At 39.0% G+C, this 27,432-nt stretch overlaps 1 protein-coding gene across 7 annotated transcripts in view; it reads right to left on the bottom strand.

Moving 5' to 3' along the window:
* kirrel3b (kirre like nephrin family adhesion molecule 3b) overlaps positions 1–27,432 on the bottom strand; it is a 152,534-nt gene that overhangs the window by 44,278 nt on the left and 80,824 nt on the right. For all 7 annotated transcript variants that reach the window (XM_088300747.1, XM_088300750.1, XM_088300745.1 and 4 more), the window contains exons 3-4: positions 14,057–14,206; positions 7,665–7,814 (exon numbers count right to left, since the gene is read on the bottom strand). In XM_088300747.1, the coding sequence (XP_088156873.1) occupies positions 7,665–7,814; positions 14,057–14,206 (300 nt within the window). The remainder of the gene's footprint in view (positions 1–7,664; positions 7,815–14,056; positions 14,207–27,432) is intronic.

The raw sequence follows: 27,432 nt of genomic DNA, 5'->3' as shown, positions 1-27,432 counted from the left end.
GTTATATTGTATTGTATAATGATCACAATTCCAAGTATGAACGGTATACGAGTGAAAAGACCAATAAAAAAATATATCTTTAAAAATAGCATGTATCGTCTGACTCCATGTTTTATTCATTATTAATATGCGGAGAGTTTGGAAAGCATGGGGATCTCAGGTCAGTACAAGCAGATCAGATGACACTGTGTGCTAATCTGGTTAAATAGAAGGAAGGTAGGCATAGTTTGTCAGAATACCTTCACCTTTTTGCCTTTTATCACCAACTGGAAAAAAAAACAAGGTCACAAAGATCTCATTATATTGTTCTGTTGACTGGAATATGTAAATAAGACACGGAGTGTGTGACGAGCATGGTGACCCAGAGACGAGCCTAACATTTGTCATTTATGGAATAAAATGGCACCAAAAAACAGGGGAACTGTCGCAGTTGATGGCAAAGATGCAGCGTTGCTGTCAAAGCACACGGCACTCAGATGTTAATTAAATGTCAAGCATTGGAGGCAGCCGTAAAAGCGTTTTATGGCATGATGGAGATGAGAGGATAATCTGACAATATGTGACCGATAGGACTCGGAAATCACAACAGCCATCACACAACTAAATTGCACATAAAACTCTTAAAAGCCTCTTAGAGGAAGGGGGATAAAAACAGATGCCTTTTTTTGCCCCCTGCCAAGGGAAAATAAGTATACAGATTTCATGCAGCAATCATTTGACGCCAAAGTGTCTGTTCCACCACTGCATTTATTAATTGCTTTCTTTTCATTAGCAGGATTATGAAAATAATTGAAAAAAAATAAATATATATATATATATATATATATATATATTTATTTATTTATTTTTTTTCCCCCCAAAAAACCTGGGCCAGGCAAGGACCCACAAAAGACACCCCTGAATAAATCTTAATGACAACATTCAGACTATCTACCGTATAAAGTGAGCGATTTGGATGCATATGCAAATTAGGATTGCTGGATTGTCTCGCCTCTACTGAGTCCCATTCTACTATCCTGCTGTTCCTTTGGGATGACTGCATAGCGCCAATGGAGCACTTGGGGCTCACATGCAGATTTAACAGTAAAAGAGATTTCCATATCCTTTTCATTGTGAGCGCTGAGGGAAATGGTAAAAGAAAAAAAAAATGACCCATGTCATAAATGAAAGACGTGAAACTCATTTAATTTGGTTCTTTTTTTTTTCCATCTAAAATGATCCACTTAGTCCACCTTATTACTACCAGGTCTGACAGTTATACACAGTCCAAGTCCTGAACTTGAATCAGCCATCATCATTACTGGGCTGTTTGCAAACTCGGCAGTCCCTAATGGTTCTAAATTAGCTCTTTACTGCAGCTATTCGATAGTCTTGGCATAAGTAGTGTGGTCAGTGGGACAGATTGATTGCTCCTCTTTAATTACAGGTCTGACTCACTGCAAACCACTCGCTACTTTTTTTCCCTCTCATTGCTATAAAAGCGTACTTCATTTCTGCACTTCCGCAAATGTTCATTATCATATACTGGACTTGCACCCTGCCTAATGTCTTGTTTCCTTTTGTGCCTTTTCCATAACAAGCAAATAAGATCCCTCCAACTCTAAGTGTCTTGTTCTGTTTTCTTTCTGTCTTTGTTGGATCGTTGCTTCTGTTGGTGTTCCTGGTCAGTTCTTGACATGTTTACATTTGTGAGTCCATTCCCAGTTTGGCTTTTCTACTTTATTGATTTTTTTTTTGTGTGTGTTTTTTTTTTTTGGGGGGGGGTGTTAATGTCTAATTTTGCATTATTAATTACACATGCCTTGTTTGCCTTCTTGTTTTACTTTTGAAAAAAAAATGAGTACATCCTTCAATCCTGCCTTGCTTCCTGTAAGTTATACAAGAAAAAAACTGTGCTTCCATCTATCCATCCATTTTTGCAATCGCTCCAGATTATAAACAGCACCAGTCAAAAAAATGCATCATAAAGAAGAAAAAAAAAACATATATAAGTCGCTACAAGAGTATAAGTCACATATTAGGGGGACATTTACTTTACAAAAAAAAAAACTGTTCCCTAAGGGAGAATCTGGTCGGTTATAGCGCCTTTTGGTGCTGTAAATCCGTGGTGTGGCGTGAGGAAGCCGCATGACAAAACTGATGATATGTCACACATTTCATTTGTTGCCATAACTATTGCGTCTACTCCTTCTTCTGCTCAGTTTTCTTCTACTTTTTTTTGGGGCGGTTCTCAAATACCTCTGGTGTATTGCAGCCACCATATGGCCACCAGCGGTATTCAGACAAAATAAATTCAATACGATTCGGAAACGGGAATTTGGGGTACCAGTCCGGCTATAATTATAGTCACACCTGAATATAAGTCGCAGAACTAGTCCAACTATGGAAAAAAAAGTGCCTCTTATAGTACTAATACTAATTAAAACACTTGACGTTTCCTTTTCCAGAGAAGGCAGTGGTAGACTCTAAAGGACTCTAAAATCATACAATTGGGAACATCTGATAAGATCTTGGGTAATATGTCTAAAGCTAATCTAATGTAATCTACTACTGAGATTGACTCTCACCTTCAGGCTGGTAACAACTTCTTTGGTGATATTGAACCCGCTGGGCCAGACCCAATTTGGGAAAGACCTCTGCAAAGAAGCATGGGAGCATTTTCGGGGGCACCCCTAGGCATTTCCAGTGTGTGAGCGATTGAGAAAAAGCAATTTGGAGTTGGAAATGATCACGACGTCCCCTCACAAGGAGGGCATAGAGAAGAAAAGTAATGCGTAGCTGCTGTGCTTTAGCTGACGTGTGCTGAACCACAATGAGCTGTTTGAGTTGTCCGTCTTGTGCAGAAGAAAGCAGGTGTGGGTCCGCCTGTCTCCGACTGCAACAGCTTTCTGAGTGTGGGATGGATCAGGAAAGAAGGCACTCAAAATGACGAGAAGAAGAGGGAATATCTATAGAGCAAGTGGATGGAGGAACATGTATAATTCACTGGCCCAAATCACCAAAACTCTTCTGTCGGTGCTGTCATTCTACATCTGTTTGAGAGCCAGAAGTTCCTCGGGTAAGTGCACAGACACACAAATGCATATAACACGAGGATTAGACAGGAATGACGTGCACTGGAGGGCTCAAGCAAGCCTAAGATTTAATTATAGATTTGTTCAGAAACAGGCAGTAGTCTTTACTGGACTTTACGACTCATCCGCCACACCGTACAGAGATTCAGGGTTCGATTCCGGCTTCGGCCTACCTCTATGGAGTTAGCATGTTCTCCCAATGCATGCGAGCTGTAATTGTTACCGTGCCATTAATTCATTCAATACCATTGACGGCTAAATACGTCAAAGATCCATTTTTTTTTTTTACTGGGCTGGTAGTGAATGAGTTAAAAAAAATGAACAATATTCTCTTGTTAGACACTGTGACTAATTAGAGAAAAATGTTTTAATATATTTGAGTGCTCTTTGTAAATAAAACAAAAGCCTGTTAGGTGCTACATAAAACTCCAATTAGGAAAGACACATTCTCATTTTGTGTAAAAGTCAAACATGACCTTTATATATTGCCGTTTTTGTAACAGAATAGGACAATCTGTGCCACTTTGTCCTCCTTCTGCTGTTCTGCTGTTGTTTTTTTTTCCTCCATAATGAAAAAAAGAATCCTACACTCAGTCTACTGTAATCATGCACCTGTTCTCAGTCACATTGAAACCACAGTCCTAGTTAGAAGTCCAGCTAATGTCTGATAAAATAAGAGAAAAGGGAAAGTAACACAAAAATTGAAAACTATATTTCCCCATTAGCTGTTTCATCAGCTATTTTTTTTATTTACTGGTAAATTATCGTGATTTAGAACAATAAATGGTACTTAAGACGTATATATGCTTATCTAGTGGAGTGTGCAGTATATAGGAGCCACCACATTCAATCCCTCTTTTAATTACATAATCCATAGAATTACTTACTCAGCTCAACAGTACTCACAATTTGATATTTAGGGTTCTATATTAGTCAAGATTACACCTGCTTGAAATTATATCCAAGTATTGGCAACACAATTTTGGTTAATTCGATCGAGTTGCAGGCGGATGTGTGAGATATCATTTTATTGTTATCATGAATATGACAACAGCACAAGGGGACGCACGGATTGTACGACCCGGGTGGAAGGCGGTCTCTCAGTCCTCAATTCAGACACACCAATTTTACATCATCTGACCGGTGAGGTGTGTTTGAAGTTAATTGTAAATGTACTTTGCGTACTTCAACCTAAGTAAATCAGTGTCTTCTTCTGCCATCTTTGCACATCTTGCGCATGGCATTTAAAGGGAACGAAAAGTGCTGCTTTCATTGACGGTGAAACAAGTCGGCTGTGTTCATCTCCACAATGGTGCAAAGCACCCTTTTTAAAATGGTTTGTGGCCCACCTCTGCGCAGATTTACAATGCCACACTTGCATGTAAATAGAGCCTATAATCTTATTTTACCCCCAAAAAATGGTAGTTCATTTGTATAATTATTTTATTTATTTATTTATTTTAGTCAATTGTAGCAGAATGGAAATTAGAAATGAAACCCATAGTGTTTACAGGTTTATATGCTAAAATGTCAGATTAAATTCAAAAGCAACAACAACAAAAGATACCCTTGGGCATTTGTTTGCATAAATATTTAGTGCTGTTACACAGATCCAACACATTAAAAATGCCGCTGGAGGCAAACAAATACTTTACATGCAATCACTCTTGTAATGACAAGCTATCAATTCAATGTTTTGTCACAAGGCCATGGTCACATTGTCACTGACTTACCTCTGTCATTTTAAAAATCAAAAGGTATTCATAGCAAGTGTATTGTACATTAAGTCAGTGTAAAGATGAAGTATATCCCATTCGTGCAAATTCCTTAAATAAAGGGGACAAATTGCATTCAAACGACTGTATATGGGTGTCGCTGTTTGAGAGTAACCCAAAATTGCGCATTGCTGTGTCAATGTCATAATAAATGGTAATGCTGTGTAACTAAACGACAATGTGAAAAACACAACTTCTGTCATGTAGACGTATGCATCTGAGTGCTTTTGTAGCAAAATCACAAAAGCACTCAATTTGAGCCTTACATTTTCTCAGAACTTTGAAAATGTAAAGATAAAGAATAAGGATTAATCCTATCCTCAAGCGGGGTAGACCAATGGGCTTCAGATTTGATTGCTGCCTCGAAGCACTGTGATATTAGTGAGGAGAAGTTTAGTGTAATGCGTGTTCAGAATACTGTACAATATGTACATGTGTGGAACTTCGGATCTATACATTGTACGTCATTTGCCACACAAAACAAATCTCACCAGTCTCAGACCAGGAGCAGTTGCTTCCTTCTAACAATCTTATACATACTGAATTCATCAGGTAACATTATGAAATATTTTAAAAACACAACAGCCCAACTCTTTATACTAATGAGGCATTGATATGCTGAAACACTGACAATGTTATTGTTTGCCTAACTTATATTTAAAATGTTAATGCTAATAAAATTCTGATTTTATTTTCGAAATTGAAAAATAAGCCTTGGCAACATTGCAATATTATTTTCATCGTAAGATTACTGTGTTCTATCTGACTGGCCTTAACATGCTCTCTCTCTCTCTCTATATATATATATACCCTGTGTGTTCATAAATATCAGCTTTATGTCCAAGCTCATCACATTCCAGAGTGGACTGGAGTCCACACTGGATTTTGGATGGATATAGCACTATGAAACACAGTATGGAGGTTAAAATTTTATATTCTGTTGTCAGCTTGGATAGGACGTGGTTCTTCGTGTGTGCGTGCGTGTGTGTGTGTGTGTGCATGTACAGTGCATGCGTGCGTCTGTCGGTGTATATGCACAGGTGTGTGAGGTTGTAGCCTTCTTCCATGTCAATAAACACGCTCCGTCTTGGCTGGCAAGTATTTGACAGCTTGGATTTTGCCTTGCATACTGCATATCTCCTCCCTTAGCTCACGTGCACATCACCCTGGTCTTGCATTCTCAACTGCACTTACTTGCTTGGCATTTTAAAGATTTAAACAAAAACCTTCCATTATAGCATATGGGAAAATAAGGAAGAATGATGAATTCCCTCGGCCGCAATCATCCAAAGAGACGATAAAGACCTCTGTGCTATTCTGGATTAAATGCACTCAACCCCACTGCTCCACCTCCCGTTGTTTGCATTTTAAAGTCATGCATTTATAATCATTTTCTCAGTCGTTATGATTTTAGTATTAATTATAACTATGTTTTCCATAGAAAAAGGCATGGGAGCAAGGAGTCAAAATTCAGGAGCCTCCCTCCAAGCTTGTAAAATTTGAAATTTGAAAAAGAGTGTCAGAAAGTTACCCAGATTGCATTGGAAGGATTAATTATCCTCAAATAGGGAAGGGTACTAAAAATAATAGAATAGGAATATGTACTGGCACACGTTATGGGACGTAAGCAGAATATGCCCTATAAAGACAAGGTGAAGCCCAGGAAGGCAGGTTGCTTGCTAATGTTAGCTGCTAGTAATAGCCACTAGCTATCTGGCCTCCCTTTCGGTCATTAACTATTTTTAAAACTTGTGTGACAAATAAAGATTGTTAATATCTAACCATATCAGTGAAGTGTCTTGTCACAATCACTTCATTTGATGATACAATTTGAAAGATTGCTCATTATTTATACACATTCAGCAAGTAAGGATTACAGCTGTTAGCATTAGTTGCTGACTCGCTAGCTACTTTTCACATTTCACAGTACCGTGCTCCTTCCTCTTTTGTCTGGAATTACAACAGAATGTTCAGCGATTGGTCGTTGTTTTGTCCAGGAAATGAAGTCGTCTGCTGATGTTAACCATTAGTGTTAGACGCCGACCTGCCAGCATTTTTTTTTTTCGAGTCCCAAAGGCAAAACAGTTAAAGTTCAAAATTTATAAAATGCATGAATACTCAAATTTTCAGTGACTTTTATTCCCACTTTCAAAATTGCAAGAAAAAGAGGATATGTAGTAAAAGTTAAGAAGGTGCAACCGACATTTTAAGCTCTGCATGGAAGGACCAATAATTTTTCACTCATATCCATCTGCAGGGCGGCCAAAAAAACACTATGCTTCAATTTGTCTTTCCCTTTCTGTTTCTGCTGCTGCCCTTTCCCCTACAAATCGTTAGTTTCGCTTTTCATTAGGCCGGATCAATAAGGTGGATCAGTCGCCACGCTCCCAACTATTCCCTCGTTTTCTTTTGCTCTCTGTTCACTGACTCCAAGATATCTTCACAGCAATGCTCCATCCTCTGAGGCGGGGAGCCATAAGAAGCAGCAGGGTGCTTTTGAAAGGCCAGATAAAGTGACGTAGTGGCAGAAATATTGAGCTGATTAGCAGCATGAAAAATCGGTTGAACATGAAAATCCACATCATTGAGATAACCCAGAGTAGCATGGATCAATTTACTCAAAATTTGTTGGATTCATAGGCTTTATCATTTCATTTTTGTGCGCTAGATAGGCGAGGGCTGTCCTAGCAAGTCTATGTGAATAAATGGAAGCCTGCTTGATTGATTGGTGAAACGTCATAGACAACAAAGCTCGTGGTGGCTCAAGATCTTGTATGGTTTCATGCAGTATGTTGTCTATTTAATTCCGACTCACCAAGCACAGTAAGGCGGGCAGGACGGGATCTCATGGCAGCCTGGACGGCCTGACACTCAAACACAGCATCATCCATCAGCTCCACACGCTGGATTCGCAAATGATGTTCTCCGGAGCCGTGGTCGCCAATCACTGTGTAACGGGGATAGCCTGCAGCACAAAAATATTGTTCACTTTAATCGCATCTTAAGTCAAATGAATGCAGGAATTTGGCAGAGATTTTAATACTAAACTCATAGCCAAGCAAGTTTTTTGTGGTTGGTTAAAAAAAAAAACACACACACAGAAATGGAGATCATAGAGATTTGCTCACTTCATATGTTAGTAACAATGCGTTTGAGGGTTTTATAGCACTGCTGGTGATGTTAATGAGATTGGTTGGAGGTTATAAAAGAAGAATATACTTGACTGCAACCACACAGAGTTTAATTCTAGTCGCGCTCTCAGTCCGATGATTTGTAGTTTAATAATGCAGGAAAGCATGGGGATATCCATGAGACACAATGTACATTCTACACAATTCAAGCCCAATGACGTTAGTTACTCTCTTAACTAACGTTGAAATGTGCATTGAAAAAAATCACAATTTCCTCCTTGTGGTCTTCATGTCAGAACAATGACCGAAGCACAGTTGAATGAGCTGATGGTGGAACGAATCAGATCGGTTTTAGTAGAAAGTGTGACTTTTCTATGACTGCTTTTTTCAATGTATTTTTGAGAGTCTCAAATCCAGTTAAAAAAAACAAGCCCCCACACACAAAACATGCATGAAAAACCTATGCACAAAACATATATGCTATGCCAAACAAATGTTAAACATAAAACTTCCACTGGCTGAAATCCAGGAATCCTTGACACGACTTCACTTGGCTCACACAGCCCCAAACCACAGGATGTCTATCCCGGTTTCTGCTTTTGCTCCACTTTTGATTTACAGCAGGTGTTATTTTATTCACTGTGAGTATGTTTCTTGGGTAGACACCCATATATTGATGACGTCTGGCATTGGCAGGGTCGTTGCACAGAATCAGAATTGTGCAAGTTGAATTTTGAGCAACCCGAGGGGAAACTTGCAAGTAAACTTTCACACATATTTCTCACTTCCAAAAGGTCTGCAGGTATGAAGTGGACAAATGTTGAGGGAAATATTGATTTTTCAGCAACTGATACCTGTTGACTCTAGTATGCAACACAACATGCCAAAACACCTCAGTTCTTCGCTGTAAAGCTTGATTTATGATTCGGAGCTAAACACAGAGGAGTTCTTCCACTTTGGCAGCAAGTCCTTGAATTGTTCTATTGTGAAAGACATCATCTGTTCAAAGTCCAATTACTGATGGTTGGTTCATTGAATCCAGTTGTCTTTAATAGAGCATGGAGTGGGCTTCATTTTATGCTGGTGTAGTGAGTTATAGCCGATTAAGCCACTCTCTGCATTTCACCCTCCTACGTGTACCTTTTAATCTTAAGGGTCCATACACCAGGAGTGGCAAGGACAAAGGAACACATCAACATTAAGGCTACGGAGACTATAACCAAAGCAAGGGGAAAAAAAAAAAAGTGAACCGGCAATGTTGGGAATGTGAAACTGAAGGTGATAATGACTTCAATCCTTAAATGTTCTATTTTGTGACAATGTGTCCTACCACGACACATTAAAGCCAGCTGTAAAATTAAAAAGCTTTAATATAGAGCCATCACATTTAAAAGCTTCAATTAATAAAATTAATAATCATTGACAGGGAAAGACACATTCCATTGCCATGGAATAGCAGACGCATCATTATGTGCGCAAGGTCATCCAGAAAAATCATTGAGTTTCAATTTTACTGTATGTTCATTGATGAGATTCAAAGCTATGAAGACATTGTGGATCACAAGGGTAATGATCATTACATAATCACAATGATATACCTTTAGTTGACTCCAGTTCACCTAGAGAGCATATACACTACAGTAGTTAATTTTTTTTGCCACTCTCTGTTGACTGAAAACGGGATCACAAGTGCCTAATGGCTCAGGTAATGATCAATCATGCAATACAGTTAAGACGTGAGCCGTGATTGGATGTTGAACATTGGAGTAAAGGCTCCGTTTTCTCTTTAATTTAGATCTCGTGAGATCACGTTCGCGTTCGCGCATTGTTTTCTCGCGTTGTTGTATGCATTTTCCTGTTTCCGGTTTAAATCAGGTGCATCCTCTACAGTCTAGCTCAATATTAGCCGACTGGCAAATTAAAAAATTTTCTCACCTCATTGATGCTGATTTAAGCCTTGAGTTGGTGATAAAAACCTAAGTACAGTTAGGTCTACTCGTATTGTTTAGTTAATTATGGTTTGTATGTTCGCGAATCAGTTAGCCACATTAGCCCGCTAGCATTAGGCTTCGGTCATTAATATGTGACCTGAGTCGCATGGATTCCTCTCATATCGGATGATGCGTCGTCTCCGAGTGTCGCGGAGGTTTCCGCCGCCTTGCTACATTGACGGAGTGATTAATTCGCATTGCATACGTGTCGTTCTTTCCTCATTGTCACTGAATGTTGTTATTTGTGTGGCCCCTAGATGGTGCTGTTGTACTGTTGTTTCGCTGATTCATTTGTTTACGTTCATATGTTTTGGGACGCTCACGTTTAGACAGTGTATCTCACGAAACATATTCTGAATATTATTTACAATATTGGAAATAGTAACTAATTCATATTTCCCCTGTTTATTTACAGACTCTATCAATCAGTCAATATTATTTGTGCATCAATATCTGTTTGTTTGCAAAAAAAGATACTAAATCGCACCTTGGAGTCCTGCCTGTGCTCTGACCGGCACACCATCTTGTTTACAGTTAGCCCTTAAACGAACTAGTCCCGACACCTCCCTGACAAACATAAAGGATATAATTTGCTAAAGGGTGCAGTTTGTCATTTGGAATTAGTTTGGGTTTAAAGCGTTAGACAATACGCTTAAAACTGTTCATAACAAAGTGTGTTCAAATGCTGCTGGAAGCAAAGCAAGTATCACAATCAAATTGTTTCAAAAATTGGAACAGAGACACACAGCAGCAAATGCTGCTCAGTACGTAACTTGGGAGAACACACCAGGGAGCCCAAAAACTCCTGGTAAGAAAGAGATAGGAGTGGAATCATTTTTACATTGTATTCCGTATGACAAAAAAGGAGCCTTGTCATTCTTCAGTCTAACTGCACATTGTCAAAAACATTTTCCATTTATAGGTTCCAAAGGCAGTGATTTTGGGACGTGTTGATCTACTTCAGTGGTGTGCGCAACATGAAATGAACTTCCCACGGCTGAACAATCTCAACGAGACATAGCTTTCTATTCCTGCTACAGTTAAGTGCCACAACACTTTGTAGTGTGTGACATTAAACGCCGCTTACCTTAAGCCAAATGTTTGATACATTTTCATGGACAAAGTTCATATTTTAAGGGAACAGAATCATCAAAATTCCCGATGGCCACCACATGCCTCCTTCTGGGGGTTGATGACCCGACATAAAACATAGTGATACCCCTGGTCTGGTGTTGGAGTCCATCCTATTGAGATCTTAGACAAAAAGCCTCAAGTGAAGATGTAGAACATGTAAGTTAGCAGTGGCTGCTGGCTGCTTAGAACCTGTTCCCAAAAAAATGATTGTTTTGTTCTTTGTTAACATTTATATGCCTGGATGGTTGAATTAGTTTTATGCTTACTTAAATGTGAGTTAAGGAAATAATTTTAATGTTATAATATTAGAGTAGGTAATTTCTGCTTACATGACATTTAAGGTGATTAACTGTTACTTCAACATAGCCTTTACAATGAATAGTTTTAAAAAAAAATGTTTTTATTAATTTACTTTTTTTTAATTTATTTATTTTATTTTTATTTTTTTATGGTGACAGTAGTTTAAGCCTGGTAGTTTTTTTCCTGGTTAATTGTTTATGCAAACTGATTATCATGGTACAATGTTTTGGAATGAGAGCAAATTGGAATTGGACCAGTTTCACGGAACGGATTGTTCACGACTTAGAATGTTCTGCAGTAATTTGGCCAATCAGTTAATCTGTGCCCGTGGCAGTCTAACATTTCTGCATTCTAGACTAATCTCTGTAACTGGCCCCATAAGGGAGACTAATTTGAATTTTAGGCGGAAAGTGCACTGTTGCCTTTAATCTATTGTTTTTGTCCTATATAGGCAACATGATCATAAATACGAGTCGAACTAAAATTGTGCCGCTGACCCAGGTGACGGATGATGATGCACATGTGATGTGTTTGTACGCAGGGACATTGATCTTTGCAGTCAGCAAAATTTCACAGTCGTAATGCGGTACCCAAACCAAACAATGTAAAATACGCCCATTAAGGAGTAATGAAACCATTAAGGGGGAATGGATTTGTCTTGAGGCTGGATCAATGATATGTGTGTGTTTGCTTACACACGCAAACACACACTTGAGGCATTGCCTAATGAGTTAAAGCTTTCACCTAGAACGTGTTTCACCCAATGTAAACACATGGGGATAGGAACAGGTTTCGGGTGACTGGTGCACGCAGTGCTTGCATAAATGGAACCGTAATACACTCATGCACACACACACGCGTGCACGTTCACTCACTGATGAACGTCTACCAACGATCACATTCTCATCCCAAGAGCTTCTGTTTATGACTTGCATATACTGTTTGCCAAGTGGCATACACATCAGGCATACAAACACTTCATTCTCCATCTTTTCCCATGTGTGCGACTAAGAATTAATTTGATGTTGCTTTTTTGAAGCCACAATCATCATACAAACGAGATGTGTGCCATATCATGCATATTTATGACACTGATTGGTATTTTCTGAGGGCCTACTTCACTTCCTACTTGACCAGAATGACAGAAAGGATATCGGAAATTCTGAATTATCGTTTGATTTTGTGTTGTTTATTTCGAGCGCTGCACTGTGACGGTTTGTCTCATTTTATAATCAACCGAACCCATGAATGGCGGCTGGTCCCAGACGGCGCACGCCATTGCACACGCAGCCTCCGCCGCTGAATAGCTAAGCAGACGTAAATCATTGAAATGCTGCACGCAACATTTGATTTGGCACACTTTTTATGTATACAGCTGTCGCTTTCTGTTCACTCTGTACATCTTGCATTGCATGTACCATCACAATTTTACTGCAGAATGCCTTGAATGTCTATGTAGGCAGGAGTGATAAAGAGGACAGCTGCGGTGCTCTTTATTTCGAGAAAGTGTCATCCGCCTGAATACAAGGCACTCAATCTGTATCATAGTGTATTTTGGGGGAGCTATCTTCTCCAGGCAGGCAGCTATTTCACCCTATACAAGACCTTGTATATTTTACTGCGCCGATAAGAAACAGATCACGTCGCTGTTGCGTCATTCTGGAAACATGAAAAGAAGGAGACATGTCGCAATTACGATTTTTTTTTTTCCCTCACGGATTGTCCATCACGAAACACGCATAGTAGTTCAGGGCTGATGTAATTAGTAATGTTCAACCTCAACCTGCCTCTTTGCACAAACTCATTAAATCTCTATCTTAAAAGGTTGTCTCCATGTTTTCTAAGTGAATAAATAAGAATAATTAAAAAAAAAAAGCGCACACCAATGACTTTATTTTCATTCCGGGCGTAGGTCTAGCGCATGGTTCAGTGCAACTGTGTGCACGGGTTAAGTTTTCTTTCTTTTGGTATTTTGCCTGACAGCACTAGTAGAATTTAGGTGAAACTGGGTGTTTACGCCTTTGTGAGCAATTGTGGGATGGAACGTAATGTTTTCCTGCTTTGCACCTCCCGATCACGCGAGAGAAACACAACCCAAAAACTAATCTCTTCTCATATGACAAACACCTTTGTTTTAATTGTAACTAATAGAATGTTTTTAGATTCAACAAAATCAATTCCTTTTTGATGAGGAATGGACCCAGCCAGTGAATAATGCATGTAATAACAAAAGTCATGCATTAGGTACATAATATGTTGGGTATCTATGAAGGTGTACAAATTGGTGCTCCTCCAAATTGGGATTGTTGCCTTGGCAGAGGTCTGGTCTTTCCAAGATTATTATTATTATTATTATTCATTCTACAACCACCTTGGATGATGGTTTGGGGTCACTGTCACGTGACGTATTACGAGTTGAATTTTGTTATATTGTTATGGCTTTTCTGTCAAACATTAAACAGATTTTGGCCAACCATAATCAGGGAGGCAGTATCAAATATTTTGTAATTAATATGAAGGCGGTGAATTATTTGTATTTATTTGTATTTTTTACTTGAATGCTCAGCGTTAGGTGCTCAGGTACCAAATGCGCCAATATGAAACAAGGGATTACCTTGACAGAAAAAAAACGTGCAATATGTGCTTCTTACCTGAGAGGTCCCTTCCAACCCCGAGCGCCAGGCCGTCTTTGATCCACAGGACAACGCCATGGTAACCGGGGATGGAACATGGTAATGTCACCGGTTGGCCTGCCACAACAACCAAGTCCTGTGGCTGCTGGGAAAACATGGACTCTCCACCTGAAGACACAGAGAAAATTTAAGCAAATTATTTTACTATTCCAAAGCATAAAATTCAGACGTTGAGTTTTTTTTCCCAAACGGCTGTTGTCAATGATTTCAGAGCAAGAGGGGAAATTGAATGGGAATTGCAGCCATATGCCAATTTCTACCAAGTCTACACACTTCTCTTGCCAAACATGTTAACCGAACTCTTGAGGGCAAGCTACAAATGTGCTCTGTAGCTCTTCATGATGCAAAGATGAGATACAAGCATCCTCGGTGTCAATGTGATGTCAGGACTGAAGTGCAGACTCGCAGACAGCTGTTCCTTCCTCATATTGGTCCATTTATGAAGGATGTCCTCATACAGCTAAGCTAGGCCCGTCCGTGCACACGGCAGATAACACCATCTTGTCTCCCAACAGTGCTCCAGCGGCATACATTAACTCAAGCTAGCACCCATGTATTCGAACTATTAGCTGCACTCCTCTGCCGCGTGTTCATGCAGAAAGTGGTGTGCAGTGAACTCCATTAGAAGAAGAGGGTTTGCTAATGGGGAATGCTACAGTGAAGAGGGGTAGAGACAATGGAGGGTAGTGGGATTATGAATAACCTGTCAATCAAAACTATGCCTCACCATGCTTACACTACAAAGGACTGAAAGTATATCCGTTGCTTATTTTGAGTTATTTTATAAGCCCAAGTTATTCAAAATAATATGCGTCGATGTTATATCAGCCTCAAAAACAGCCACATCAAGCGTGAATGGGCGTACACATTTTTTAGTATATGATATGAAAAAGAAAACATGAATCAGAAACATTTTGTAGTAGTTAATTAACGTAATAATAATAATAATAATTATAAAAACTTAAAAAAAAAACAATTTGTGACACCATTATCTCTTTGTAGGTATGCTTTATTTGGGCACAGTAAATTGTTTAACATATTGCGGACACGGAACATTTGTTGTCCCATTCCCCAATGCCTCAGAGGAAAAAGTATTTTAATGTCCATGGACCATTGAGTTGTTTGTTTTATGAGAAGAAGATGCAGCTGCAGAAAATATACTGTATCGTGCATAATGTACATTTGATATTTTAACCATGTACGGTATTTTGTGAGTGGCTAAGACTTACTCCTGTAATAATATGCATGAGATACTCATCTTACTGTAGTTTCACTTTCTAGCCACTCAGCAGGACAGCATATGGCAGAAGACACAAATTAGAGAAATTATCATTTTAGCTGATGCTTTTAAATACCGTGGACCTGTTTGTACTTTAGCTCATTCAGAGTCACCAAACCAGACTATCGCCTCATCCATTCATTATCCGATCCGCATATCCTCACGAAGGTCACGGGCGTGCTGGAGCCTATCTCAGTCGTCTTCATTTCTGAATATGCATTGTCTTTCATGAGAACTTTATCGAATAATTCCTTCATTAAGAATGATTTGTCTATATAAAAAGTAGTAGAACTAGAGCCTATACTTGCTCCTCCCGTTGTACCAAAGCAAAAACAACAATTCATCTTTGCCAATTGAGTCTAAATGGTCTTATTAGGGTTATCTGGGATTACACATTAGCCAGTGAGACCTAAAAGACATTGCCATTTACCTGTAATGAAAGGTCTAATGAGATAATCTATTATGCAGTTATACACGATGGGGGATTTTATTGGCAAGGAACCATTCTTGATAACTTTAGTGGGTGTTTAAGATAAACCCAGCACATCTCACTATTTCCGTTTGTGTCACTGCACGGTACCGGTTTGGCTCAGATCCGCTGCTTCAAAATAATACGGCAGGAAGCTGCCATATTGAATAGATTAGTCAGAATGCGATACGAAAAGAAAAAACAAAACAAAACAACATGCGACCAATGGTCACAGAAAGGAGACAAATTTAATTCAATCAGCAAGAAACAATCTCCTAGCACAGTCATGGGCAAACTACGGCCCGGGGGCTACATGCGGCCCGTTAAACGTTTTAATCTGGCCCGCCGAACTTGAAAAAAATTAAATGAATAAACCTCGTTAATGTTTTATTTTCTAAATACTGTGGTTTTTTAAAGACATATATATTGTTCTAATGCTTTTGTTGGCTTTCATTTGAAATTAAATGTATTGTTTTTCTCCGATAGGTGAGGTTACCAAAGCAATCAATCCATCTGCTCCTGGTTCCGGCCCCTCTGTCAAATGTTAGAACCCATTGTGGCCCACCAATCAAAGTTTGCCCACCTATGTCCTAGAGCAAAGTGGAGACCGCGGAGTATATTATACATTGTATGAGAGCTGAGGCATAACAACAGGGTAAGCCAGCATTAGCACATGTGCATGTTTTTTTTTTTTTTTTCTTGCTTCATACCTTACGCACACATTAGTGCACATCAAAATGTTGCAATGGTCATTGATTTAATTCTGCTCAGACAATGAGCGACTAACATGGGTTTGCATTGAGGGATGGGAAAATGAGGCTTCAAGAGGCTTCATGAACCAGTTGTTGTATTTTTTGGACTCCTCAAGATGGCGCTCTCTGTTTAACATCAGACAGAAAGACCACTGATTTATAATTTCTTAAACCCATTTTTAAATCAACAATGCAATCTTAATTATACTGCTGGTTTGTGATTTTACATCTACCATGTGATGTGGTATTGACCTGGCATGCTTAGATCCCCTGTTGCATGTTTATATTTTATAGCGAGTGCAGCTATGGTAAGCAGAGTAGAGTCCTTGCAAGGAGCTTAAGATGCAAAACTGCAACGCCGGCCAAAATCTGTCTAATAGAATATAACGATATAAGTAAAAGCAAAGTCAAAGGAAAAAATCCCGATTGGGCAAACTTTTGCTTAATTGGTCAATCCTCTGACCTTAAAGTCAAACAATAATGTTTCAAAAGAAATTCTTCAGACTTCTTATCATGGCAGAATCCAAAACGCCTCCAGTAATCAGACTGAGCAAGTCAGACACATTTTTCTTTTTCTTGAAACAAGTATAAATTTTATTGCATTTGAAGCCAACATTTAGAACGCTGGATGGATAGTGGACCAATAGAGTGATCGTCTGAACAGATTGGGATTTACATTAATGCGTTACATTTATTCATCCATGTCTTGCATAAATCTCATGTCACATTTATCGGGTATATCCACTGTCAGCATTGTGGTTTTGGATACCTCAAGCTCCCAATCTACCAAGGTTCCTGCCAAGTGCAACAAGCAGCGGAGACAACCTTTTTGTCTTTAGAACTGAATATCATTAACACATTTTCAGCTTCAGAGTAACAGCAGAGGATGAGTCAAGTTCCTGATTAATAACCAGGCTTTATGAAGCAACTCTGTTAACTCACAAAGTTATTCACAACATAAACTAGAACGGTGCTCGTCCTAACTTGCCTCAGCACCAAATAGTACAACCTAATTGACACTTGAGTAGGCTTGTGTTTATAATTGACATTTAACATGAGATCCAGACATCATTCGATGAGAAATTGCTTAAATCCTTATCCCCAGGCAGAACTAAATGCGCGAAATGCATTTTGCTAGATAACCCAAATTTAATGGGTGTCTCACTTTCTCATGTCCCAACTTCCCACAAAATTAGGGATGTCCTATCATGTGATCGTAATTCACGTGGTTTTCCCCTGATTGGGATTTGGGGCAAAAAGATAGTTTTTCTTTATTTTGTTACAGGCATGGATTGAGACAGCTATGTGATGTATGACGTATGCTAGTCTGGCGGGAGAAAAACCCGAAAGCGAAAGGGTAGTGTGAGCATCAGGTAGAGGGAGAGAAAACGAAACCGCAATGAGAAATAAGCACTAACGGTAAGAAAAAAGACACTTATAAACATAGCCCAAATCTGCCTTGGCTGCTATGAAGCTGCCTCACTGAATGGAATAAGAGTTAAGAAAGCGGCAGACAGTTTCACAATTTTGACATGTACAAATTTCAAGTTTCACCTTTGGATAAATCAAATGCACACAAACAGAAAGAATCCCTCATTCTATGTTAACGCTTAGAAGAATCGGCCATTCCACAAACTGGCGCCATTTGCGTCCCCAGGAAATAAAATGCATGGATGGGCTATACAATTACGTGAAAATACTTCACGTCGTTCAAAAGACCATCCGCACCATTTCGACAGGTGTTTACAAACGGACATGATCAGACCTTCCAAAAGTAAGTTGGTCTTGATTACAGGGGTGAGAGTCCGCAGAACAGAACAATCTTGTAGGTTTATGTCTGCACAGCAGGACTTGATACCAATAAACTACTCACGGGATAGGAGGGGGATTACTGACACTATCAGATAAATGTTTTCCCCAGCAATTTGGATTTGCTAAATTATGCATTGTGCTATATCATATTTTTGATAAGAGCTTATCTCTCATCATCAGACCGCTACCTTTTCCCCACAAGAAACCCAACAGATTTCGCCAATGATCTGCTTGCCAACCCTATTTAGTTGACAAAGACAGTCAAGGTCACAGCACTTTGTTGGCTCTTTTTGTTATTCACGGGCTAACATATGCAGAACAACATTTCAAAGATTGATGTGATGTAACTACAGATTTAATCTTCAAAGATTAGATTCCGCAAACAATCAGACAGCAGGAGATCGGCACAGCCATTATAAGAAAGATTGAATACCGACGTGTCGAAGAAAATCAACAGCAAAGGTTAATTTTCAGGAGAGTTTGTCTATAATTTTGTCTATAAGTGTGTCTCAACTGCTCGTGGATGGGTGGATGGATAGATAGATAGATAGTGTGTTGTTGTTTTTCTCGTTTAAGAATGACAGCAAATTGTAGTCTTCCCATGTGGTTGCAAGAAATAACAAGTGGTTCCTTACATCAATTAAATGGCAAATTAAATGCGTTAATCAGAGTAATCATCCAGAGGAAGGATCTGCCAAATTGGTTTGATTTATTCCAGGTTGTCAGGTTGTTTTTTTTATTTTTTTTCTTCCATCCATACAATCCAAAATAGATGTAATTAATTGTGTACATCAAGTCCAAAGAACCTTGATGGAATGACTGTTCAGTTCAGTTCATTTTTTTTTTTAAATGAGCTCCAGACTTTGCACATACCCATATTTGTGACACAGACTGGTAATTGCGTCGCCTATTGTTGTTGTTTCACTTCAGATAATATGTTTACTGTTGACTGGCTGCTGCATTTCCGCACACGCCGGGAATATTTTCTCCTTGGGGCAAACTGCCCCCAAATTCATCGCTCAGTCAATCTACCCGGCTTGGAAATGATGTTTATAGTCAAACATTCAGGCCATATTAGAGAAATAATCAGCATGTTGCCTGTGCACCATGTGGCCACACAGCACTAAAGCATTGGCCAACATCATTATCACAAACTATTATCCCTCCGGTCCGGCTATTTACAGCTATTTGGAGGTATGGCTTTCGAAAGCATCTAAGGGGGTTAACTTGGACACTTGTGATCCTCAGCTAGGTGATGGCAGCACTTTGTTGTTTTCAGCTTGATTTATTAAATAGAGGTACGGTTGGAATAAAAAGCAGGGCAGAAATATCAAGAGTAAAAAATAAATAAATACAAATAAACTTCATGATGTTTCACAGCATGGGCCTCAGTGGGTTTTGTTTAAACCACACACCACTGGAAATCAAAACGCATACTTTACAAGGAGTTATTATTTAATATGAATATGTCTCTCCTCACTTAGACTCACCAATTTTCATCCACCCAAACCTCCCTCCTTATCCACTGAGGCAGAAAAGTCTATTCTTGTCTTTCATGATCGTGATTAGTCATAAATCCAGAAAGCATCAACTCACTGCACATATAATTGAGATTGTGCTGCTCAATTATCAACCGCACAACAAGTGCGGCTATTATATATATTATGCCATTATTTTCCTGAAATGATTTGGATATCTTGGCCTATTAAAACAGCAGAAAAAATTATTATATTATATAAATTATATATCTACAAATTATATAGAAATTCCTACTCCTGTCCTACATGGCTTACACATCTATAGAATTGATTTTAAAATTCTGCAACCTGTCTATAAATCACTGACAGGGTTGGGACCAGAATACATAAAAGAAATGCTGATTGAATATCCACCCGATGGATCTCTGACGTCTGCAGACTTAGGTCAATTAGTGGAGCAGGCGGAAGGAGGAAGAGGGCGGTGAGGATCTCGGTCACCGAAATTGAGGTCCTTGTCTGAGAAATGGATACAAATAAATACTGTTTGGATGAACTAATGCAATTGTTACCATTAAAAGAAAAAAAAATAACACTTGACAAGAAATCGTGACCAAACATGGTGAAGCGGCATTTAGCTGTTATGCTACATGCATATGGATTAAGTTGCCAACAGAAGTGAAGTTAGGCCAGAGAGTGAGTGATTTACAACATATAAACGGTCATCATCAGCGTAACTCACCGGTGTTCACTCAGCAAGCAACAAACAATTTATTGACCGTTTTTATGTCCAGACACTGCGATTAACATATCCCATAAAATAATAAATTATACACAAAACCAGAGACAAATATAGTCCGGCACTGAGAAATATATTTGCCAAAGAACATATTTGACATGCTTCATGGTGTTTAATGAAATTATTCTTATTCTATTTCAATTCATTTTTTATCTGGAGTTGAAATTGAAAACTTTCCAATCTGCCTTTGGCCAAGCTTTGAGCCGAAACTGCGATATGGAATGAGGCCCGATTCTTCAGTGAAACTAGGTTTTTGTTACACTCATTAATATCGAAATGTGAGCTCCTCAATGTAGCTGGCGACAACAATGGCTAATAATTATGAATAATTCATGAGTCCCTATCGCTCACATTAGAGGAAACATGTATTGTAGTGACTTTATCTTCCTCATCATTGTGTTCAAATCCTTCCATTCTGCCCATCCCCTTGTAAAACACACATTGAATGCTGAGTGATAATACAATACGCCTATCTGGAATATGACGCCTGTCATTAGGAGCAAAATGTGTCAGCGGCAATGCAAATTCATGAAACTGGGTAGACAAACATGGGTGCTGCTGCAAGACGTATTTATTCCATTTCTCACACTGTGCATTAGTGGTGCATGACAGTTGCCAAAGCACAATCAAGATGAATCACCTCAGATGATGACTTCTATAAATTACAAATGGCAACAGCAGGAGGGCCTCCGAGGCACACACTTTATCATTAGCTACACGGCCAGAGGAAGTGAGATTTCATGGACATCAGAGACTGGAATATCATGGGCCACAAATGGATTATTACATCTCTTCCGGCTGCATTTTTCCAGACTGCTTCAGTGGATCCTGGTGCAAAGGTCATGTAGGCATCCATTGAAATGAAAGCATCAAATGATAACATGAAACAAGCAAACCTTATCGACCTTTGCATGAAATGCACATGTATTTAAAGTGCGCGGGACACCATTTTTTTTTACAAATTTTAATACATTGTATTAAACAATAAAATAACCACATTGCAATGAATGGTTTCTCTCATAGACTTTAACCGAGTATTTAATGGACTTTGAAACTCTTCCGGCTGGAGCCAGCGCCACGGCAAAATCATGAAGAAGCCATTTCTAACTTGCTGGCTGTGACGTATGCTTGTCGAGGTTTTTCTTCTGATTCATGTGTTTGTTTGTTTTCGATTCACTTGCATGATGCCACCATGTAGCGTTACTGTTTGCACCTATGGGAGGACGGCATGAGCCTGTTTCAGTTCCCCAAAGTTGAGGTTTTACACGGAAAAGACAGAGACATATCATTGCAGCTGTCGGGAGCTTCATCGATCGAAAGCCATTCAGAAAAGAGAAAGAAAAGAGATAACAATCTATTAACACACACACACACAGAGACGTACAGAGAACAGTCATCCACTCCTACCATAATCCAAGAGAGAAACTATACATGTAGCAAATAACTGATAGTACAAAATTAATATAGGCTTGTGTCTGACAGTCTATGAAAATGTATCTGTTTACAAAGCTGAAGTGTACCAATCTGTTTTCATTGACGGTCAGTATTTATGGATTGATGGTTTTAATGGATTTGTGGAAAAAAAAATAGCCCTTCACCTTGTTTTCAAATGTGTTACATCTATGTACGTTGCCATGCATGTTCTTAAAAATGAAATTAGTATATGCCTGTATTTTATTTGGACATATTACGATGTTTCAACATCCTTGTTTTTTGAAATATTGTTTTTTTTTTTTTAATGATTATTATAAAGAATCAAAATATTTTGCGTCAAGACTCAAGAACAATGACAGTCTTGGTAATTACTCAATAGTAATAACGGAGTTCCCAATCCTAATCAACAGTGTGTCATCACCAACTTCAGAATCTGAAGAGGACCCCGCTGGGCTTGTGATGTCACACACGCACTGCCAATGGGTGAACACAGCTCATGAAAATATTGAGTTTTCTGCATTTTTTTCCTGAAGCTTCATTTTCCCATCACTAGTTGATAGGGAGAGACTCATATGTTTTATTTAGCATAAATGGAAGCCACGTAACGCATCGTTGTTGGTCGGTATTGATTAAAAAAGTGTAAGGAAATGAAGCTCACTTTTGCATAATGGCAATTTGTGGACATAAAAGGAGTTCGGGAGATTGCGTCTGATTGGAAAGGAAAGCGCCCTTCTGTTTGACTCTATCCTTCCATCCTTTCTTTGACAACTTAGACCTCTTCATTGCCTCTGCCGCTGGAGTATTTGTGGCAGTATTTGTTTGCAGTGCTCAATGCCATGCGGGCTATTGTCTAAGAGCAAACACTCAAGTGTTTACCGAACACCGAGGCACCTGATGAATTGCACGGAGGACTTGTTTGTGAGAGTGAAAATGTTGAGGAGCTTTTAAAATGGGGCCAGTGGGATTGATTATGTTCATTAAGGAATGATGAGAATTTCAAAATGTCTCGGGAGGTTGAAATGATACTGAACCGAGAGGCATTCAGTTCAACAGGACGTGTAGCCTCATACATTTTTATACTTCCGTCCATTATTCGAACCGCTACAATAATACCTCACTTGTAGAGAGAGTAAATTTGTGCATGGGTGACAGACATTGAATGGGAATGAAAGAATAATATGGATCAAAGCGTATTGAGAGGCTTGCTATTACATCTTGCGCACAGGCACTAAGGTCATTTTTATGTCGTTTTGGCTGTTGAAGTTAATGTTTTTATGTTGTTTGTTTTTTTTAACTTCACTTCCATTGACTAGACACTGTGATACGGACACTTAATATTTTCTTTCGATTGGGCAATGTGGTGGTTTGGGAGTATTGAGTGAATAGAGTGAAATAATTTAGAAAACACATAAGAATCAAATGCTTGAAAGAAAAATGCCATGCTCACATTATTTCTTATGTGTTACTGCAGCTCATGATTTCAATTCTACTGTCGGTGTAAAATTTGAATTATACACTTGACATGGTGAATTGTCTTCTTATCTGCTCAAAAATATCTTTAAAGAAATTGCTCTCAGTTAAAGATATCTTTTATTATAAAACATTCACCAATATAAATCATAGAATAGGAGGTGTGTCGTTGACACGCAGCGCATTCATACGTACAAAGGCTACAATGATAACAGCTATCACTCCCTGCCACGTAAATGACTATGAAAAAAAATGTTCATCACTGTATAAGAAACACCAAATTGAAATGTTCCTCTAAGAAGGAGCGTGGCACTTTTAACAGCAAGGCTTTTGCAGAGCTTTCTGTGACTCACTGTAAAATCCCCATTCGACACCCTCCCTACAGTGGAGCGATCCATTTGCCTCTCATCCTCCTCAACTATTTGCTTTCCTCAGAGACAGCCTCATCTCATTTTTCATTGTGGGCTGCTGTGACATTGAAAGAGACCCCTAATCAAAACATTTGTCTTTCTTTCAGATGGCGCACAGACCGGTGAATGAGAGCTGACACCAGAGGGAGACAAATTTGTCCCAATCAGGGCCTCATCTCCCTGTCCCCGCTGGGCGAGTGTTTCATCTCGACAGGCCACTGATGAATCCACCACTTAGCCTTGATTTGGAGGAGCAGCTTGCCACCGCCAAAGTGCCAGGTTAAATCACAAGTGACAGCCAACCAGCCATGGCCATTACATAAAGTGCCTTTACCATTAATGCATGTAAACATAGCAAATATGATGTGTGTCTTATCTATTGTCAAGTGAGCTAAGATTACATTGCTGTGCTGTCGATGTGGCATACTGAGACACACCCTCCATTGTGGGTTCGCAAACTGGGGGGTGTTATTAATGTTGTATTTTTGCTATTTGCCGGCATTGTGCAGTGTTGTTACTAGTAAATCATGCACGTCACGATAAAAAGTATGAATACCCATATGTACTGGTTCAGCCAATCAAAGTGAAGTGATCGTTTTGTCAGCTGCTGATTGGCGTTTTTTTTTTCATCCTGACATGTTTTTTTGCAAAAGTTCCTTTTTTTAATTTCTTTTGATTTGAAAATGCTAAGTTTTAGTTGAGTTCTTATTAGTTTTAGTATTAGTTTTTTAATCGTGTGTATTCCATGTATGCAAGGCTTGAAGATCAAAGTATTTTGTTGTAAAAACTACAAAATATTGAATTAAAATTTAAAACATTCAACAAATCAATTGCTACTGTACACAAATTTTGAAGTACAATACTGAAATTAATAAATCTAAGAAGTAAAAACAAATAAGTAAAAACACACTCTTAGATAGCGAAAACAGGAAGGACGACTAGAGTTCCTGAAAAAAGTAATCTTCAAGTGTGTTGTTGTAGTGTGCGGTGAACAACAATGACAACAGTGTCTAATATTTCATTTACCTGAATAAGTCACACCAAATCACAAATGAACATTATTATCTTTTAAAGGTTGTTTGTTTATTTAAAACAGTCTCCATATTTGATGTTGTTTTACAAATTTATGTCGCTGGCCAGTATATTTGGCAAATCATACGAAGTAGACTGTGCTTGGCTGTGCGTACATCCTTCTTTGTTGGAAAGTCATTGCATTGCATCAATACTTATTCAGACTTTTGAAAAATCTATCCACTCAAAGCCTTTGTGTATATTTCTTAGGAGTATTACATCTTACAAATGCTGCTGCACGGAAGGAGTCACCGCTCTCTGAGAGGTAACAGCTCAGGGGAGGGTTACCGAGCTGTGTCATTCTCAGAGGATGATGGAAGGATTCAATGTGAGCCCTCCAACGTTCATATTTTTTTTCATATTTTCCTCTAGTGTCTGCCAAATCAACCTTGGTTAAACGTCAAGAGTGAGACAAATCTATCAGCGGTTGCCTTTCCTTTCAATGTTTCCACGCTCTGGTTAAAAATGAAAAGTAATAGTTGTTTAACAACCGCACTTGTGCCATTGGGGGACGATTTAACCTCATACCTGTCTGGTTAGTAAATCGTAAACTGTCAGGAGCTTCTCCTATTAAAACAGGAAAACAGGTAAGTGATGGTAAGATCATAAATGTTGTATTTCGCCAGATTTGTAGAGGCCATATCTGCTGCATTAGTCAAAGGTGTACAGTGATGAGGAAGGCAGAAGACAGTGCAATGTGGTAGAATGAGGCATTATCGAGGTGAGGAAGAATGGACTGACATATAATGAGTACCACGGGTTGGAAGTCCTGTCAGATTATGACACACCTCTGCTAAAAGGTCACTATCAAAAACAGGAACAAAGAGATCCATCTCAGTCAGTGAGGCACATCATACATGCCAACAGTGAGCTAAGTATGCACTCTACTTTTAAGTGCATATTAGGCAGTAAGCAGACCATAACTGCTCTAATTTTATCTGAATCCCCCAAAAGCCTTTCTCAGGGCTTTGCCCTTAAATGATTTTCATGAGAGGTGTACAGAATGTCTGAAAACGAGTGGGAACAATTGTGCGTTTTAAAACGGGTATGTGATTTTTATAATAGGCAAGTGCACCGGATGAAATTGACTGCCTGCACAGTCGGTACATCACGGACAAGCCCTGAGTTAAAAGCACAGTAGCATATCCTCTGTTCCTCTCCTAGACTTCCACTTTAATAGCAGTACATCATCAAGCTCCAGACAGCCCCGCATCCCGCTACCACCCCAAATACCCAACAGTTGCCTTGGACGTGCATTCACACTAGCTGTCACCCTCGTACACAACACCCCTTTCATGCAAATCTCTCAATCAAAGCTTCATTTGCATTCCAAAGTGGCACTTTACAGCCGAGCAGAGGACATAAAATCACATCTGCCTTCAAATAAATAAATGGGGGGGATTCAAAAATGGTGTAAAAATGATGTAAAAGTGAGAGCTGGCAGAGGACTAAGCTTGACATATTTTATACCATTTACAGTACATTAGCAAATGCCATAAAAGTGCACAGCTGTGTGAGCCACAGTAGTCATAGGATTTAGGGCAACTTAGGGCAGTAATATAAACGGGAGGTTGATGATAGAAAAAGGGTTGCCGGGAAATAATGTGGGCAAAAGGCCGAGAAACTAATTGAAAAAAAAAAAAATCTTCAACAATTTGCAATTGTGTTTTCTAAACAGTCGTTCATCAAATGACTTTGGGTAAATGGAAATCAACTCATCATCCTTAGGAGAACTTCAAGGGTTATAAATCATCCTCTTGGCACAAAAGTAAAACCAATTTAGTTTAAAAACACAGGAACAACATTTTTAGTTGTATGGAAGTTGAAAATAAATAAATAAAAATCTTGAAGTGAGGCCTGTGGAGCAGCAGAGTGGATGAGTAATAGCCATTAGTCCTGTTGGCTCACAGCAGGAAAGTTCTGAATGTGTTCCCAGTGCTTTCTTCAATTACTCTTGCTCCATCCTACTGTCAAAAAACAAGTTTAGATAAGAGACTTTTTGCTTATATATATATATATATATATATATGTATAAAATGAAACGAGAAGTACCAAGCACAGTAAGTCGTTATAATATTCCCGTATGTTCTTCATGTATTACTTTTTTTAATATGTTTTTAAACGTTCTGTAGACTGTTTATGATGTGCACTCCACTTTGCACCACACACACACATGCACAGACATAATGCGCAAACAGTGGTCAGTTCGTCACAATGCGCTGCACCGATAAAGCACATCTGCCACATACACACTAAAGATAAACACAACAAATTTGACGTGCACAACGGGGTCAAGATGGCCCAATAGCAGCACCCACACATAAAGACACAACAATTGGGGATTGTATCCTGGGACACCCAGA

This window comes from Idiotropiscis lumnitzeri, chromosome 7 (genome assembly GCF_059441095.1).
Source record: "Idiotropiscis lumnitzeri isolate Australia: NSW breed Sydney's pygmy pipehorse chromosome 7, RoL_Ilum_1.0, whole genome shotgun sequence".
In the NCBI taxonomy this organism is placed as follows: Eukaryota; Metazoa; Chordata; class Actinopteri; order Syngnathiformes; family Syngnathidae; genus Idiotropiscis; species Idiotropiscis lumnitzeri.
Note: the sequence above shows the minus strand (reverse complement) of the source record. Positions and strands in the feature narration are given on the sequence as shown.